This window comes from Dama dama, chromosome 11 (genome assembly GCF_033118175.1).
Source record: "Dama dama isolate Ldn47 chromosome 11, ASM3311817v1, whole genome shotgun sequence".
NCBI lineage: Eukaryota > Metazoa > Chordata > Mammalia > Artiodactyla > Cervidae > Dama > Dama dama.
The window spans coordinates 486476-505318 of record NC_083691.1 but is presented as its reverse complement, the minus strand read 5'-3'; the positions used below and the strand labels follow the sequence as shown (position 1 = coordinate 505318).

The 18843-nt window shown below is 51.7% G+C and overlaps 2 protein-coding genes and 1 pseudogene across 14 annotated transcripts in view; 2 read left to right on the top strand and 1 right to left on the bottom strand.

Moving 5' to 3' along the window:
* The window catches only part of PNPLA7 (patatin like phospholipase domain containing 7), a 76595-nt gene extending 59203 nt beyond the window's left edge, over window positions 1–17392 (bottom strand). The window contains exons 1-10 of one of the 13 annotated variants that reach the window (XM_061154068.1): window positions 17311–17384; window positions 16710–16816; window positions 15853–15884; window positions 14292–14363; window positions 14050–14137; window positions 13613–13692; window positions 12264–12355; window positions 11770–11910; window positions 10333–10492; window positions 8243–8323 (exon numbers count right to left, since the gene is read on the bottom strand). In XM_061154068.1, the coding sequence (XP_061010051.1) occupies window positions 8243–8323; window positions 10333–10492; window positions 11770–11910; window positions 12264–12355; window positions 13613–13692; window positions 14050–14137; window positions 14292–14363; window positions 15853–15882 (744 nt within the window). In that variant the 5' untranslated portion in view covers window positions 15883–15884; window positions 16710–16816; window positions 17311–17384. The other 12 variants (XM_061154069.1, XM_061154070.1, XM_061154074.1 and 9 more) reach the window with 12 other exon arrangements.
* Window positions 8654–10160, top strand: LOC133065376 (NADH dehydrogenase [ubiquinone] flavoprotein 2, mitochondrial-like; annotated as a pseudogene).
* A 103-nt stretch (window positions 17393–17495) lies between the features above and the next one.
* MRPL41 (mitochondrial ribosomal protein L41) lies at window positions 17496–18142 on the top strand. The gene has a single exon (XM_061154089.1). The coding sequence runs from the start codon at window positions 17604–17606 to the stop codon at window positions 18009–18011; it is 408 nt and encodes a 135-aa protein (XP_061010072.1). The 5' UTR covers window positions 17496–17603; the 3' UTR covers window positions 18012–18142.
* Window positions 18143–18843: the final 701 nt, after the last annotated feature.

Below are 18843 nucleotides of genomic sequence, written 5' to 3'. Positions count from 1 at the left end.
AGCTGTATTCAGTCAGTCAGCAAAAACAAGACCAAACAAGACTTAAATCATGAGCTCCTTATTGCAAAATTCAGGCTTAAATTGAAAAAAGTATAAAAATCATTAGCATTCAGGTATGATCTAAATCAAATCCCTTATGACTGTACAGTGGAGGTGACGAATAGATTCAAGGAGTTAGATCTGGCAGACAGAGTGCTTGAAGAACTATGGGGAAGTTCGTGACATTATCCATCCTAAAGGAGATCAGTCTTGGGTGTTCACTGGAAGGACTGATATTGAAGTTGAAACTCCAATACTTTGGCCACCTGATGTGGAGAGCTGACTCATTTGAAAAGACCGTGATGCTGGGAAAGATTGAGGGCAGGAGAAGAAGGGGATGACAGAGGGTGAGATGGTTGGATGGCATCACCAACTCAATGGACATGAGTTTGAGTAAGTTCCGGGAGTTGGTGATGAACAGGGAGGCCTGGCATGCTGCAGTCCATGGGGTCGCAAAGAGTCGGACACGACTGAGCGACTGAACTGAACTGAACAGGAGGCATGACCAAAACCATTCCAAATAAAAAGAAATGCAAGAAGGCAAAGTGGTTGTCTGAGGAGAGTATACAAATAGCTAAGAAAAGAAAAGAATCGAAAGGCAAGGGAGAAAGGTAAAGATATATCCAACTGAATGCTGAATTCCAAAGAACAACAAGGAGAGATAAGAAAACCTTCCTCAGTGATCAGTGCAAAGAAAGAGAGGAAAATAAAAGAATAGGAAACACTAGAGATCTCTTCGAGAAAATCAAAGATACCAAGAGAACATTTCATGCAAAGATGGGCACAATAAAGGACAGAAACAGTAAAGACCTAAAAGAAGCAGAAAAGATTAAGAAAAGGTGGCAAGAATACACAGAAGAGCTATATGAATAAAAAGTCTTAATGACCCAAATAAACTGTGGTGTGGTCACTTACCTATAGCTGGACATCATAGAGTGTGAGGTCAAGTGGGCCTTAGGCAGCACTACTACGAACAAAGCTAGTGGAGGTGATGGAATTCCAGCTGAGCTACTTCAAGTTTTAAAAGATGGTGCCATGAAAGTGCTGCACTCAATATGCCAGCAAGTTTGGAAAACTTAACAGTGACCACAGGACTGGAAAAGGTCAGTTTCCATTTCAATCTCAAAGAAGGGCAATGTCAAAAAATGTTCAAACTACCTTGCAATTGCGCTCATTTCACATGCTAACAAAATTATGCTCAAAATTCTTCAAGCCAGGCTTCCACAGTATGTGAACTGAAAGCTTCTAGATGTTCAAGCTGGGTTTCGAAGGCAGAGGAACCAGAGATTAAATTGCCAACATTCGATGGATAATGGAGAAAGCAAGGAAGTTCCAGAAAAATATCTACTTCTGCTTCATTGACTATGCTAAAGCCTTCGACTGTGTGGATCACAACAAACTGTGGAAAATTCTTAGAGAGATGGTAATACCAGACCACCATACCTGCCCTCCTGAGAAACCTGTATGCAGGTCAAAAAGCAACAGTCAGAACCAGATATGGAACAATGGAAGGGTTCCAAATTGGGACAGGAGTATCCCAAGGCTAAATACGGTCACCCTGCTTATTTAACTTATATGTAGAGTACATCACTCGAAACGCTGGACTGCAAGAACCAAAAGCTGGATTCGGGATTTCTGGGAGAAATATCAATAACCTCAGATATGCAGATGAAAGTGAATGAGGAGAGTGAAAAATCTGGCTTAAAACTCAACACTTAAAAAACTAAGATCATGGCATTTGGTCCCATCACTTCATGGTAAATAGATGGGTGAAAAAGTGGAAGCAGTGGCAGATTTTATTTTCTTGGGCTCCAAAATCACTGTGGACAGTGACTACAGCCATGAAATTAAAAGACACTTGCTCCTTGAAAGAAAAGCAGAGAGACATCACTTTGCCAACAAAGGCCCATATAGTCAAAGCTATGGTTTTCCAGCAATCATGTACGGATGTGAGAGTTGAACCATAAAGAAGGCTGAGCACCAAAAAATTGATGGTTTTGAATCGTGGTGCTGGAGAAGACTCTTGAGAGTCCCTTGGACTCCAAGGAGATCAAACCAGTCAATCCTAAAGAAAATCAACCCTGAATATTCATTGGAAGGACTGATGCTGAAGCTGAAGCTCCAATACTTGGCCACCTGATGCAAAGAGCCAACTCACTGGAAAAGACCCTGATGCTGGGAAAGACTGAGGGCAAGAGGAGAAGGGGGAGGCAGAGGATGAGATGGTTGGATGGCATCACCGACTCAATGGACATGAATTTGAGCAAACTCTGGGAGACAGTGAAGGACAGAGGAGCCTGGTGTGCTGCAGTCCATGAGGTCAACAAAGAGTCAGAAGTGACTTAGCAACTGAACAACAACATATTTAAAATCGGTAACCAACAAGGACCTACTCTATAGCACAGGGAAGTACATTCAATACCCTGTAATAAACCATTATGGAAAAGAATCTGAAAAAAAAAAAAATGTATATATATATATATATATATATATATATATATACATATAGCTGAATCAATTTGCTGTATATGTAAAATTAAAACAACACTGTAAGTCAACTAGACTTATATAAAAAAATGATGACAGAAATTAAAATTTCAATGGAAGATCTGGAAAATAAAGTTAACAAAATCTCCTTAAAAGTACAATAGAAAGATAAAGGGAGTGCAGAATAAAGACAATTCTAAATCGGTAAGGTTTCAAAACCCAATCTCCCTGCACACTTCTCAGGAAGCAACAGAGGATCTGCTCCACCTGAACAGGCAGATCAAGAGAGGAGGTGGGAGCCCTGCCCAGGAAGGAAGAAAGCACCCCCGGGACAGGGGCTGGACCGTGTGGCCCAGAAGTTCACAGGGGCACAGAGCCTGGGGACCCAGAGGTCACTCCCCGACCCACGGAATACTGGACAAGGGCAGCAGTGCATGCCACGCACAGAAAACTAAGCAGCCAAAAATGAGGCAACTGTTAACTCCAGGGAAAATGAAAAAGAACTTCACCTCCAGGCTCCACAGGCCCAGCTGCCAACCATGCCCACAAGGCGGGATGAGAGGGGCAGGACGGCAGGGCGAGCAGGGCACTGCCTACAGCGGTGAGTCAAAACAAAACTGAGACAGAAGAGTCATAAAACAGCAAGAGCAGCAGTTGTACACAGGAGACTGGAAGAGCTAGAAGCGGCCTTTCCTGGGAGAGGGTGGTGGAACAGACAACTGCACTTCACAAAACATCAGAAGCATTTTTAGAATTTGTTCAGGTTATTTTGATAAGAACAAATAAAAAGAATTTTAAATCACAAATACACATTTGGTGAGGCAAAAATGATGTCCTTCCAAATGATCATTTAACTCAGTTCAGACTTGTTTTTTCCAAACACCCCCCTCCCCACTCTCAGCCCCCACACTTGAGAAAGGAAGAGTCCTGCCCGGGGGCACTGAGGACCCGGGCCGAGGTGACCGCAGTGGCTGGGAGACAGGAGGTACCTGGCCCTGCTCCAAGCACACAGCCCACAGAGCTGCCACAGACGGTGCTCAGCCCAGAAGTCACAGCAGGATCAGGACCAATAGCAGACCAAGAGGCAAGACACGAGCCTCCACCGCCGCTCTCTCTCTTATCTAGGAGCCCCTGTGTGTGACAGACAGCCTGTCTAGACCTCTCAGGCCTACAACACACCTCACAGACTCAGACACTCAAGCCAGAACCCCACAGAACCCCCCTCCTATGGCCCAACGGGCACACCCAGGTGCCCTCTCCCAGCACAAGGTTCCAGGCAGGGGCTGACCCAAGCAGAAAGCAGGCAGGCTTGCTCGGAGCGGGTGGTGTCCCTCTCAGCCCTGGCCAAGCATGTGCTAAAGGCAGGCCAGGTCCTGGCGGCAGACAGAGACCCGGAGTCCCATGCATACCTCCACCCCCAGCCCGCAAACAGCTCAAAGCATGTGTACTGGTCTGACAGGGGCAGGCTGAACACAGTGGACACCCCTGAAGTCTCCATTTGGAGCCTGTCACCCCTTGTCATGCACAACAACTTAGGGCTGGCTTGGAGGACACCCACCAGGGGTCCATCCAGAGTCAGCATCACACAAGCTCCTAGACTCCTGAGCCCGCACAGAGGCACCCCTGCCACGGTTCTGCTGAACTGCCCCAGAGACCCCTCTGTGCAGTGTCTGGAGAAACTGAAGTACAAGTTGCCTCAGTACACAGCTAAAAAGAAAAGAAAAAGATGTAACTTCCAAGGATAAAATTAAAATCAAATACACCTTTTCAGTGACACAGGTGCATGCATGTATCAAAGCAGCTACTTGCACTTAAGATTTGTTTTACTGTAAGTAGGTTTTGATCAGAAGGAAAAATTAAATACTAAATTCCAGTTAACTGGGAGGAAATGAGGAACACTAACAGCTAGTGATAGAAATAAATTAATTTTACTACTCTATTTTTTAACATGTTTGAAATATCCCATGATAGAAGTTTAAAAGTCATAAACTAACATGAGATGCTATTTTTTAACCTACTGGACTAGTGTGTGGAAAGAGCAAATCACCAAGAAGGCGGTGGTCAGGCCTCTCAGCCCCGGGCCTCTCGCTCACCCCATGTTCTGTAACACGGTTACGTAACAGCGAAGACCACTGACAGCGCTGCACATGTGCGCCATGATGTACCCACTTGGCCAGGGGCCACTTCTCTCCTGTAAACATATATCAGCTCCACCTGAAAAGCCCTTGCAGCTGCAATAAGGCTACATTATGTCTCATCTCACACGCTAGTAAAATAATGCTCAAAATTCTCCAAGCCAGGCTTCAGCAATACATGAACCGTGAACTTCCAGATGTTCAAGCTGGTTTTAGAAAAGGTGGAGGAACCAGAGATCAAATTGCCAACATCCGCTGGACCATCGAAAAAGCAAGAGAGTTCCAGAAGAACATCTATTTCTGTTTTATTAACTATGCCAAAGTCTTTGACTGTGTGGATCACAATAAACTGTGGAAAATTCTGAAAGAGATGTGAATACCAGACCTGCCTCTTGAGAAATCTGTATGCAGGTCAGGAAGCAACAGTTAGAACTGGACATTGAACAACAGACTGAATCCAAACAGGAAAAGGACTACATCAAGGCTGTATATTGTCACCCTGCTTATTTAACTTATATGCAGAGTACATCATGAGAAACGCTGGGCTAGATGAAGCACAAGCTGGAATCGAGATTGCCGGGAGAAATATCAATAACCTCAGATATGCAGATGACACCACCCTTATGGCAGAAAGTGAAGAAGAACTAAAGAGCCTCTTGTTGAAAGTCAAAGAGGAGAATGAAAAAGCTGGCTTAAAGCTCAACATTCAGAAAACTAAGATCATGGCATCTGGTCCCATCACTTTATGGCACATAGATGGGAAAACAGTGGAAACAGTGGCTGACTTTATTTTTCTGGGCTCCAAAATCACTGCAGATTGTGACTGCAGCCATGAAACTAACAGACGCTTACTCCTTGGAAGGAAAGTTATGACCAACCTAGACAACGTATTAAAAAGCAGAGACATTACTTTGTCAACAAAGGTACATCTAGTCAAGGCTATGGTTTTTCCAGTGGACATGTATGGATGTGAGAGTTGGAATATAAAGAGGGCTGAGCACAGAAGAACTGATACTTTTGAACTGTGGTGTTGGAGAAGACTCTTGAGAGTCCCTTGGACTGCAAAGAGATCCAACCAGTCCATTCTAAGGGAAATCGGTCCTGGGTTCATTGGAAGGACTGATGTTGAAGGTGAAACTCCAGTATTTTGGCCACCTGATGCGAAGAGCTGACTCATTTGAAAAGACCCTGATGCTGGGAAAGATTGAGGGCAGGAGGAGAAGGGGATGACAGAGGATGAGATGGTTAGATGGCAACACCATCTCAATGGACATGAGTTTGTGTAAACTCCGGGAATTGGTGATGGATAGGGAGGCCTGGCATGCTGCAGTTCGTGGGGTTGTAAAGAGCCGGACACGACTGAGCGACTGACTGAACTGAAGTGAGCATGGCCTTGCCCACCAGAGTAAGACCCAGTTTTACCCATAACCAATCCCTCCCACCAGGAAGCTTTCACAAGCCTCTTAACCTCATCCATCAGAGATAAGAGAGAATGAAAACCACAATCACAGAGGAGGTGGTGATGATGAACAATGAGAGCCCGTGGGTCCCTGCTTGTCAGCAAGGCCTGCTGTACGGCAGAAAGTGACGCATGAGCAGCCTATGGCTCGGCAGGGGCATCATCAAGGGGCCCCCAGTGTGACTGAGTTCACGACATATCAACCGTATACTCAGGTGGAGTTGGTCGACTTGGGTAAGCAGCTTTAGCAGAACCAAGGGAAACCCTTGGCAGCATGCCTTTTGCGACTCTGGGACATAGGGTGGATGGTATCATTTGTTCCAGGGATGAAATAGAACGGTTGGCATCTATAACCCCTCACCCCTCATTGAGACAAAGGTTGTAGAACATTTGAGACTGCAGGTCCCTGCTTGTTAGCAAGGCCAACCATGCAACTGAGACCGGAACAGCAGTTTAAATGCCCACAGCAAGAGACACAAGTGGTTCAGTTAGAAGATTATATGGCACCCAAGGGTGTTCCTTCAGATGCCCTTTTCTGCTTTGAACAGGGCTCAAATCATTGTGTCCACCCAAAGAGCCCAAGCAGGGACTGGAGGCCCCGTGTAGAACTTGCAATTCACTGGTCACTAGCTAATGTACAGAGAGTAATGGCCCTGGTTGACACTGGTGCCGAATGCAGCCTTATTTATGGCAAGCTGGAGCAGTTTCTTGGTCCTGGTGCACACACTGATGGCCATTGTGGCCAAATGATGTATATATATATATATATATTTTTTTTTATGATGTATATCTAGAATAGTAGACTGTAAAAGCTGAGTCCTATGCTGTAGATTTAGAACAATGTACTGTAAAGGCTGTGTCCTCAGATTTAGAAAAGTGTAATCATGAGGGTGGACTGTGAACAACACAAAAATCTCCTCCTTGAAGGGGCTGTCCTGGCGCCTGTGGGGGTTTTGCAAGTAATGTGAGTTCCAGCTTGTATCCTGGGTGACAAGTGCTGTTTCTTGTTGCAGCCCCTACTACTGTTGCAAGATATAAATCCAAGAGTCAGTGTTTTCACCACGGCAATATTGCAGAAGATGGACTGTGCGTAGACTATGAGGTGAAAGACCCTGAAGAGGTGGAATGTAAAGAAAGAGCAAATTTGCCAAGATGGCGGTGGTCAGGCTCTCTCACCCCCAGGGCCTCTCACTACCGCCCCGTGTTTTGTAAATACACGGCGACAGCTGAGATGACTTACAGCACTGTGTGTGCACGTCATGATGTGCCTCCTTGGCCGCAGGCCACTTCTGTACTGTAAGCATATACAAGCTCCACCTGAAAAGCCCTTGAGGCTGCATTAAGGCTACATTATGTCTGTGTTATGGTGTCTTATGGTGCATTACGGCTGTGTCCACTGGGTCAATCATGGGAGGAGAGAATACAGCATGTCTGCTGCTACACCCTCTATGCCAATCAAGAGAGAATAAACATGTCTGCAGTTTCTCTTCACATCTTCTTTCAGCTTCCTCGCTTGCACCTTGCCTACCCTGGGTTCAACAAACAATGAGATACAGTGAGACAACTAGCAATCAGCAGCTATGAGACAGCTCACTAGCGGGCGAGGTGCCCTCACATGCCTGGCAATTCAGTCTCTGTGGTGGGAGGCAGGTCCCTTGGATCAGTGAGTCTCCTAAGGATTTGCCCTACAGACTGGCCTTCAAACACAGGAAACAGTGTCTACACAAGACCATTCACTGCATTGAGGAAGAGCACAAAAGCTGAAGAAGTGACTGAAGAACACGCGTCAGCACAGAAGATCCAGAAAGGGCCTCTCCTGGGAAGGGGCCTTGGGGCCTGAAGACAGGAGAGATCCCCTTCATCCTGCGATGTTTTATGCATGTGACGCTTGGAGCCCATGCACATGCTACTCAGTCCAAAGAATGATCATTTAAGAGACACCAAAACCCATAAGCCAACACCGAGCTCCCCTCAGACACTTAGTCAGAGCCACTCCCAGGCCACTCCAGGCACACCCCCCACCCACTAGGGTGACCCTCCTGTCAGTGGAGAGCTGGCCTGGGTGCTGAGGGCCCTGCTATCTAGTGAGTCCGGGCAGACCCAGGGGAGAAGAGGTACTCACAGTGATGACATCCAGAATGCTGAGGAGACTGTGGACGCTGTCTCCAGCCAGAACCTCCTTGACCGTCACCTCAGTGCCATCCTGCGCTTGGGAAGCAGAGGAGAGTCACCCGTGGTGGGAGGCCAGGCCGGCCAGGCTGGCCACGCAAACAACCCCCCACCACTCGTCGTGTGGGGCAGAGGCTGCACTCTGTCGATGTGTGGAACGAGAACAGAAAGATGAGGGTGACTAAGGAACAAGGAGGCCCAGCCTAGCCCTCAGTCTTGTGTCTTGTCAGCACCAGGAGGATCTGCCTGAGAGAGTTGGTGGGCCAAACTAAAAGGCTGTGGGAACCAAACACAGTTATTCTCAGTATAAATGATAGCATTTTGACATATTTTTTCCCCACTGGATTAAAGGAGAAAGGAAACCATGCAATGCTGGTGATTTAGGATAGGAACTTCATCTCAGGGTGACCCAGAAAAATTCCTTTGAACTTGTTCAAACCTAGCACAGGTCACAGTCCAGGAGCCCATCCGTCTGGGCCAAAGGCTCTGGCCCTCTTGGGAAGGCCTGCCAGGCAGATGGCACGGAGACCCCTGGAGGAGACCGGACGAGAGCATGCCCTTTCTGCTTACCCCACCAGGCCGCTCACAGACACAGTTACGCATGAGACCTGCACCTTGCAACACTGCGGTCTAGGAGCCGGAAGGACTCGCAGGAGCCGTCCCGGGGCAGGTCCACCCAGGGCCCAGCAGGTGGGAAGTTCACATGGCCAGGGATGGGGGCAACCTCATGCAGTCCAGGGTTCACTGAGTGTCTATGGGAAGCCTGGGTCACCTACCATCAGGCAAATAAACCAAGTGCCCAGGAGGCTTGGTCTAGAGATCCCCCCGCCCTCACCTGGCAACTGTGATTTAAGCACACAATTCAACAGAGGCAGGCAGCAAGGAGTTAGCTGCCAGCTGAATTAATATTTTAATTATTTTCTTACAGTTAAAATTATTTATAGCCTGAAACGTGAAAATAAGACAAGCGTGCGGCTGATCTTCACAGGTCAGTACCCACCCACTGAGGGGTCCTAAGGCAGTGGGAGTGACGGGAGCCACCACGCAGCCCGTGTCACAGAAGCTGACATGCTGCGTCAAGGGCAGCTTTGGTCTAATGTGTCTTTTCCTCCAAAGAACTCAAACTTGAGATTTTGCACCCCCTGAAGGCCCTCAGCTTGGCCCTCCGCATTTCTCTCTGAGGTGCTCTGGCCCACGAAACCAGTCTCACCACCCAGTGGGGAAGGCATGAAGGAATCTGCATAAGACAGCTGTGCAGATGCAGCTGGAGGGGCCTTTGGTGTGCCCAGAGACACTCCTGAGAATAACCCGGATGCTCCACTGGATTTTGCACTGGAAAACTATAAAAGGACAGAGCCAACTATAGCAGCAGCTCTGCTTCCAGCCTGAAGACAAAAGGGATGGCTGCCCAGCTCCACTACAAACAGGTGCAGAGGTTTCACAAGTACCTCCAGGGAGAGCATATGAAGCAGCAACTTCTCACACAACATATAACCGAAAGCCAGCTGCGAAGTGTCATATTCATGGCTGCACTTCTCCACCTTGCACACTTCAAAACTCTGCCAACATCCTGGCGATCCCTCAGGAATGCTCAGCAGAAAGGTAGTGGGACGACTCACCTGACAAACTTTTCACTCCTAGTTGGAGTGTTTAGGGACCTGTATAAATGAGTCAACGGTTCAATTCAATGACAACTACTATAGGATCTGACACCTCAGAATATGGAAGAAATTTTTGATGAACTCAGGACTGGCAAAATCCCAAAAGGTGGGCCAAGGAGTGGACACTTCTCATGTTAGCCAGCTGAAGGCCTTACCTCTTCGACTGAACCACCTAAAGGACCTGGTTTTGGTGTGCAATCTGGCCTTTAACTTATATTCAACTGTATATATGTTGCTGGAGAAATAAAATATGAATCTCCTACCTACATAAAATAAAATAAGTTTTGCACTAAGTTTTCAATGGAAAACTTGAGGAATGTCCAAGAGGGCAGACCATGGAGTCCCAACACAACAGCGCCCCCGCCCGGCCCGGGGTGCTCACCGAGTCCTGCACGCAGACCTCCAGCCGCCCGTCCTGCACCACATAGATGCTGTTGTCCAGCTCCCCCGGCCGGAAGATGTACTCCCCTTCCAGAAGCTGCACAAAGACCATGTGTTTGCAAAGTTCCAGGAACAGCGGCTTCTCAAAGTGACCCAGGACCCTACAGAAATCAGAACACGTGGGGCACCGTCAGGAAGGACACTGTCCCTGCTGGCCAGACCACAGGGAGAGCTTCCACGGGCCGCAGAGCCTGCAGCACTAGCACCTGGCTGCCAGCAGGGCAGGAGCCTGAGGTTTAGGAAGCCCCATCAGCTGCTATCCCAGGAGCTCAGAGAAGTCTCAGGACGCGACTGTGAGTTTGAGCCAGGTTTGTAACCAAGGGCAATTAGTGAAGTGCTGGAAAGAAGAGTTGGGGCTTCCAGGGAGAGACAGGGAGCCAGACTTTCAATATTCCATCAGGCCACTCACTTCCCACACTCGTTCTGCATCGCCCTGAAGGCAGAAACTCTGAGAAGCAGACACACATGGGAAAGAACCAGCAAGGAGGCTCTGCTCACCACCAGGAGGGCAGTGACAGCCAGAGGAGAGAAGCTTTGCCAACTGATAAAACAAATGGTCACATGTTGAGGTCCAGAGAGGTCATGCTGGCTGCTACATGTATGAACACCCACTTTATGCTCACCAGACAGAATATCCTATTTGTGGTTGATCAACCACACACTGTACATCTGCTCTAATTATTAAAGGGCACAATTAATGATGCTGAAGCTGAAACTCCAACACTTTGGCCACCTGATGTGAAGAACTGACTCACTGGAAAAGACCCTGATGCTGGGTAAGATTGAGGGCAAGAGAAGAAGGGGACGACAAACGATGAGATGGTTGGATGGCATCACTGACTCAATGGACATGAGTTTGAGCAAGCTCCGGGAGTTGGTGATGGACAGGAAATCCTGGCGTGCTGCAGTCCATGGGGTCACAAAGTCAGACACGACTGAGCGACTGATCTGAACACTTACCAGAAGTAAAGAACACCCACGTTAAAAATAAGGACTCAGTGCCTCTCATCCTGGGAGATCAATCCTGGTGCTCCTTCTACGACAAGACTCCCTTCCCAGGTGTCAATGCCTTACTGACTCACCGTGTACATGTTGATCTGGTTTTGATTTCTTTCTGATACCCTGAAGGAATGTATCTGTGACTAGTTTAACGTTCTTCATTCACACAAGATATAAAACTGTGCTGAAAACCATACTTCTCTGGGGCTGTCTTCCGGGTTACAGTCCTCAATTTGGCTCAAATAAAACTCTTTTCTATTCCTGTTACAGACTGTTTATTGATATTTTTTGTCGACACAACCATCGGTGGCCACAGGGAAAGGATACCTCGGAGGCCAGGCAGGCACAAAGAAAGCCTCCAGGTCCACCTCTCTCTTACCGGACATTTTTCAGCATGTATAAAACTTCTGATGGCAGGTGAGAATTCTTCACATCAAACTCTGTGAGGTCAGCCTCCAGCAGGGAGGGCGGGGGCTCCTTTGGCTGCAAGGAAGGGTATTCCTTCTTGAATCGCAGGATCCTACAAAGCAAAGAGGCACACACCTGGAGCAGAGGCCCAAAGGGGTTCAAAAGCAGACAGCAAGGAACTTCCCTGGTGGTCCAGTGGTTAAGAATCTGCCTTGCAATGCAGGGGATGCGGGTTTGATCCCTGGCTGGGGAACTAAGATCCCACATGCCACAGAGCAACAAAGCCTGAGTGCCACAACTAAGATCTGATGTAACCAAATTAATTAATCAATTAAATATTTTAAAAATTAAAAAATACAGCAGAGAGCATTTGGGCTGTGAGCCCCATAGCAGGGAAGCCACGGATAGATAGCCCACTGGGGAGGGCAGCTGGGAACTGACTGGTCTGAAGGGCATTCCCAGTACCTCTTGGCCAAAGACAGCACCTTGGCCCTCTTCCTCACCCTCTGCCGGGGGGCAGCTGTGTTCCCCACAAGTGTGTGGGGAAGCATGGTCACCTGCAGAATGAAAGGGGGAGGCTAAGTCTGGACTCTGAGACCTGTGGGATCCAGTTCCCAGTCTCAGGGTCGGTCCCAGCTCTCAGGACGTGGCCCCTATGGGCATTCCGGCCCGGCCCCACCTGCTCGCCTGCCCAGGACGCAGGGCACCTCCTTGGTGCTGCTGACAGCGAGGACACAGGGCCATGTCCCCGGACAGCCGGCGCTCCGAGAACTCCGATGTCCTCAGCCCTGCGTCCCCTCTCCTGGAAGGCCGGCGCCCTCCTCCTCACACCTGTCACGCTGGTACACAACCCCAGTGCCTGCACACCCTCCTGGCCTGGACAGCTCTCCGTCCCCCTCACAGTCCAGGCCCGCTGGACTGCCGCAAACAGTGCTGCCAAGGAGTACAAAGGGCCTGGCCCCTACCCAGGCATCAGCCAGCCCCCTTGGGCAGCTCCCAAGCTGCGTCTGCCCCGTGGTGCCAGCTGTGGTTGTCGGTGCGTTGTCACCATGACTTGTCCTTGCCAAGGGGTTCTGGCCCCACTGGACCACGTTCCTGTCTTCCTTAGACCAAATCCAGCTTGCCAACACACAGTCCTCAGGGGGGTCATCCATGGACAGCCCCAGATCCAACCACACACGAGTGCCTCGAGACCTGCTCGCGGGTCATTCCGTGTGGCCCCACACGACTCTGCAGCAGCCCCCACACCACGCACCAGGGCCGCCCCGGCAGACTCGGCAGCCTGAACCAACCTCCCGCTCACAGCACCTGACCCTGACGAGGAGAAAGAGCCACCCAGGGACACCCACGTGACTCCTCGTCTGACAGTTCAAGTTTTTCTACAAAGAACACAAACTAACTGTGTATCTAGAGAAAAGTTAATAAACACAGTATTTTTAAATATCAGCAAACATTTCCAGCATGCCTTTGAGGCACAGTAAGCCTCTGGGAGTCTGCTGAGCCCTCTGTCCTCAGTGGGTGGGGCCCACCAGCAAAGGCTGCTCATCCCCAAGATGGCTCATGACTCTGGGAAGTGAGGTCTGGGAGTTTCCACTTTTCAGGGCCCAGCCCCAAATCATGGGAGGCCCACCAATCTGCACTGGAGCCAGGACCCTCCGCCTTACACACTTGGGGATGCTCCTGGGAGGGGCTTCTGCCGTCCTTCCTGGCTCATTTCCTCTCTAGGTGCTGTGCCTGCCCCAAACCTTCCCCAAGCCCCAGGCACAGGCTGAAGCTGACCCCTCTGAGGGAGGAGGGGGCCCGCGGTGAGTTACCTTCCTCATGATCTTCCTGCCGTAGAACATCACCTTGTCTCTCTTCCGGAACCTGTACTGAGGACTGGGCTGCACCTGTCCTGCAAGGGGCGCCAAGGGGCAGCCTGAGCACAGCTGGGCCAGCTGCGTGTGCACTGAGCTTGTCCTGCCCGCCCTGCGTCACACAGCATCTTGTTCCTGGGCTGTGACACACCCAAGCAGAGGAAGCGGGACTTCATCTCTTCTTGGAAATGAGAGTCAAGAGAGTTCAGGACACAGCTAAATTCTATAGATCCAACGAGGGGTCGACAGGCCAGCAGTTTTCAACAAAAGCCGCTATGGCCTTGAGAGCTATTTGCGGGAGCTTAAAACACAGAGAAAGTCACCCGAACCTACCACCCTCTCAAGCCCTCTTCTCCCTCCCTCACTGGAGCCACGGCCTCAAGCAAGATACTCACGGAATTGGCTAACCCTTCTGTACACAAAAATGATGGTGGTGCCGATGAGGGCCAGGGCCAGGAGGACTCCAGTGACAATCCCCAGCAGCTGGGCAAGGTCACAGACAGAGCACCCATCAGCAAGGCCCCATGACCCCCAACCCCAAACACAGGCTGGACACAAAGGGCCCCGGGCGGCCAAGGGTGCAGGGGGCCACAGATTCTGGGGCCCGCCCATCACCCGGGAGCAGTGAGGTGGTTACCATGGTGGACTGGGAATGCTGCTCCATCAGCTCCAGACCCCAGGACCATAGGGTGGCCAGATAAAAGCCCACCTAGGGCAGAAGCCTGTAGTCAGGAAGGGCCAGGATGGGCACAGCCCCAGCTTCTCAGGGAGCAAGAACAGAGCTGTGGGTCAGGGAAGAAGTCGGAAGCCCTGGAGACCTCCAAAATGAAGCAGCCTTTCAGGAGGCAGAGGGCCCGAGTCCATCTGCTCCGGAGAAGGGCTACCCACCCACAGGATGGCCGGGCAGGGCCAGCAGCCGCGCTGCACTGACAACAAATGCTCCGGGCACCTGAGCCCTCCAGTCTCGGCTTCCCTGTTCCTCAGGATGCACGTCCAGAGGAGCACACCTGGCTGGCCGGGGGCGTGCAAAGGCCACCTCTTCAGGACCTTCTCATCACAGGCAGGACCACATGCTGCTGGCCCAAGGGCGGACACAGGCCCACACAACAGCAGTGCTGAGAAACCCTAATGAGCCAACTGAATTTTGAGAACATTAAATCCAGCACATAGCAGCAAAGGGCTCCCAAGGAGGGAGTTAACAAGGAGCTTCAGAAGCCCAGACCCCAGGGAGAAAGACAGGAAGGTAAGAGGAAACAGTGAGTGTGGAATGGTGAGTGGGCAGACGGCTAGGACCTCCTATACAGGGGATGCTGGCAGGTTCCCCACAAAGACAAGAAACCAGTCAAACAAGTAACTACGCTCCACTCCTCCTGGTACTCACATCCTTCCAAGCAGTCAGGAACAGGATGGACTGAGGGAGGGGGGCGGTGTGTGTGTGTGAATTCTGTCAAGCTTTTACACAAGTGCCAAGGACTAAAGCAGCTTGCCTGATCCTTCAGAGCCAGGATCACACACAGTACTGATGCCAGAAAACCCGAGGGAATCAATGCACTCAGAAAAGCATTTCAAAAGCAGAATGTTACATCAAGACAGAAAAGGAAGTGATCCAAAGACTCAACCCTCTGAACTTGGCTCAGAAAGCAGAGGAAGCAGTGGGAGCTTCTGCCTCAGAGTGAGGTGCCCAGGCCCTCCTGGCCCAGGCTGTGTGCTTGGCTAGAGACCACCTCCACTGGGTGGCAGACAAGCACCCTCCTCAGGAGTGTGTCCGCTGAGCTCAGCCACCCCTTGGGGGGAGGGGAGGGAGGAGCCAGGGGAACGGTCATGAGAGCGACCCAGACCTATTCATAGTCTCTAGTGGTTGGCAGCTCCGACTTTTCAGCTTTTCACTGCTATTTTAATGCATCTAATTTTCTGGTTTAGGAATAAAAGCCTTTGTGATGTGGCTACAGATGTTCCACGGGAAAAAGGCCCTACCTCAAAGCAAGCAGGCTTCCTAAAGGGAAGCAGGAACTGACAAGTGTGACCTTGAGGAAGAGGAGGGAGGGGTTTAGTCCTGACAGGGGAAGAGAGGCCTGCACGCCACTCCCACAGGCAGCCGGCTTCAAGGAGCTGCTGCAGGGCAGCTTTCTCCTTGTCCGGAAGCGGCAACACTGGGAATTTTCAGGCTGATTCCTCACTGGACTCCTCAGGTCCCGTACCTCTGGGCCAGTGTCCTCCTCTTGCTCCATGGCTAAAAAGTGAAACAAAAGAAGAAAGACTGGTTCCAAGGAGGGCAGAGGTTGGACCACCTCAGGCTCACATGCAAAGCAGTGCCTCCCAGCCCTTCCCTGTGTTCCTGTCCACGTTAAGTTACATTTCTACTGACAGGAAAACTCTGATGAAACACTGTGCTCTCCATGGAGAAAACGCTTTTCACAAGCAAAGGGAGCCACTTGCCTCTCTGTAAACAGCCCTGGTGTAGCTGCCCAAGGAACCGAGAACTGCAGCCAAGCCCCAGGCTCCTCTCCCAGTCAGTCAAAGACAAGTGTGGGCAGCTGGGCAAAGGCCTAGTGCAGCCGGGAGTTCCAGGACCATGGCGAGGAGGCTGAGGCTGGGTAAGGGTAGGGGTGTGTGGCCACCGCAGGCTGTGAGCCAGACCCTCCCTAGTGGGCTGGGCACAGGATTTCCCACCCAGTGTGGTGGAGCCCTGAAGGTGGGTGTGCTGGTCCGGGCTGTGGTGAACTTGAGGAGTAGCCCTGTGCACCTGACCTCTCTGCCACGAGAAGGAGCCATGTCCAGGGCCTTCACCTTGCGGCTCCCAGGTCTCTTAGAAGGGCCACAGCAAGGGAGGGTTTGTCTCTTCCAAAATCCCACCCAAATAAGTCAAGAAGCAGAAGGCAGGTGCAGAGTCACCTGCATTTCCTCACTGGTCCGTGCCCTGTGGGAAACTTTCTTCTCAGACGTCTTCTCAAGGACCAGGAGAGCCTTGACCCCAGCTCTACCGCCCAGCCCTGACCAGTCCCATCCCCTGATGCCCCACCAGGCTCAAGGGGGACAAAGCTCAAGCCCCCAGCACCTGCCACACGACGGAAGCGCCTTCAGCTGCTCCGCTTGCTCCACAGCATGGGGCCAGAGGAAAGGTGGTCAAGTCCAGGAGAACTGGGGGAGCCTGGGGCAGCGGGGCTGAGGGCATGGAGGTTAGGGAGGGCGTGGTTAAGGGGGCTTGGAGATTAGGGCGTAGGGTTTGGACAGTAGGGGTTAAGGGGCCGTCCGGTTGAAGGCTCTCAGGCTGGGGGGGGGGGGGGCGTTTGGTGTAGGGGGCACCCGGTTTAGGGGTGTCGGGCTGAGGAGCACCCAGGTTGGGGGCATCGGGTTTAGGGGTGTCGAGCCGTGGGGCGTCGGGGTTGGGGGGGGCGTCGGGGTTGGGGGGCGTCGAGTTAAGCGGGGTCGAGATGACGGACGTCGGGTTGGAAGCAGTCGGGTTGGGGGCGCCGGCGGCCCTGGGGGGGCAGTGTCGTCCCGGCGCGGGCTGGGGGAGATGATGGCGGCCTCTCCTCACAGACTCAGACTCCTAACCTGGCCACTTCGCGGCGCTAGACGGCGACTCACCGGCACCGCGCGCTCCCGTCCCGCCTCCCCGAAGCCCCGCCCCCAACGTCCGCGCTCCCGAAATCCACCTCCCATCGTCCGGGCGCTGCCTCGAAGCCCCGACCCCGACGGCCGCTCTCCTAACGTCCCGCCCGGACGCGGGGTCTCCCCGCGCATTGGTCGGGTTACCGCCGGTCCCGCCCCCTCCCAGGGCCGGGGCTGCATATTCGACACGGCGCAGCCAATCGGAGCCGCTCTTCCTGCGGCGCGGGGGCCGGTGGGACCGGAAGCTGCCAAAGGCGCCGGAAGCGCTGCGCGGTGGGGCTGGTATCCAAGGCGGCTGGAGCCGGCAGCGGCGTGGTGTCTGTGCGCAGACCTCGCCATGGGTCTCCTGAGCGGGGCGGCTCGCGCCCTGGTGCGGGGCGCCGACCGCATGAGCAAGTGGACCAGCAAGCGGGGCCCGCGCACCTTCTACAAGAGCCGTGGTGCCAAGGGTGTCGGCTTCCACGGTCGCGGCGGCAGGTTCGTGCTGGTCAAGGAAATGGTCCCGGAGCTGGTGGTGCCCGAGCTGGCCGGCTTCAAGCTCAAGCCCTACGTGAACTACCGCGCCCCGGAGGGCACAGACGTTCCCCTGACGGCCAAGCAGCTCTTTCTGGAGACGGCGGCGCCGGCTATCGAGAAGGACTTTAAGGCCGGGACTTTCGACCCCGAGCACCTGGAACAGTACGGCTTTGAGCCCACGCAGGAAGGCAAGCTCTTCCAGCTGTATCCCAAGAACTTCCCGCGCTAGGAGTGGTCGGCTGCCGCGCAGGATGTGCCTGCGACCGAGGACTTGGACCTCCTCGCCCAGCCTAGTTCCGGGGTGGCGGGTGGAGAGGCGGTTCCCTCGTTTCGCTTCTATTAAAGACCTTGGCTACCGTATCGTGTTGTTTTGGGCATCTGGTCACTGTGTAAAGGAAGCACGCCACGTGTTACGTTAAAGCGTAGAGACTTAGGCGACGGTCTCAGGTTCCAGCCAAACCAGAACCCCTACCGAGAGGAAAGTAGACAAGAACACGTGGCTCAGCTTGCAGAAGGGAGATACTTCACAAGGCAGGTCCAGCCACGTGACAGCACTGGGTAATTCACCCTAGGGTTAGAGGTCACCCCAGGGGACAACCAATGAGCACATTTATGGGTCCCAAAGCAGTTTATTTTGGTGAAACTCCCCGCCTTGGGGCAAACCTAAAGATAAGGCCACACGGGAAGCTGCTGCCAAACTACTATTTACCTAAAAGTCTCTTCCCTCTTTATGTTCTGTTTCAGCGCATAATTTCTCAGATCCTAATTCTGTTTAATTGATCCTTAAGTGGAATATCCTAAAACTCTGGGGGAGGGTTCAACATTAATACATTCTGACCTGTGCTGACAGTTGTATCAGGAAATAAAGGATAGAAGCTTGTGTTTTCTGATTCAGAACACCTACCTATATTAGTGGATGCTGAGGAGTTGACAAATGCCACAGTGGCCTGTAGTTCTACATCTTCCTCCAGAGAGGAGGAACTCATCTACGGGAGTCAGATCAGTCACAAGCCCAGTAGGTCTGGAGTTAAGCTGTGTCCAGGTTTAACTGAAGCCACAGT

Bases quoted from the DNA above. Each gene is read 5' to 3' on its own strand.
- MRPL41 (XM_061154089.1), top strand. From the start codon at position 17,604: ATGGGTCTCCTGAGCGGGGCGGCTCGCGCCCTGGTGCGGGGCGCCGAC.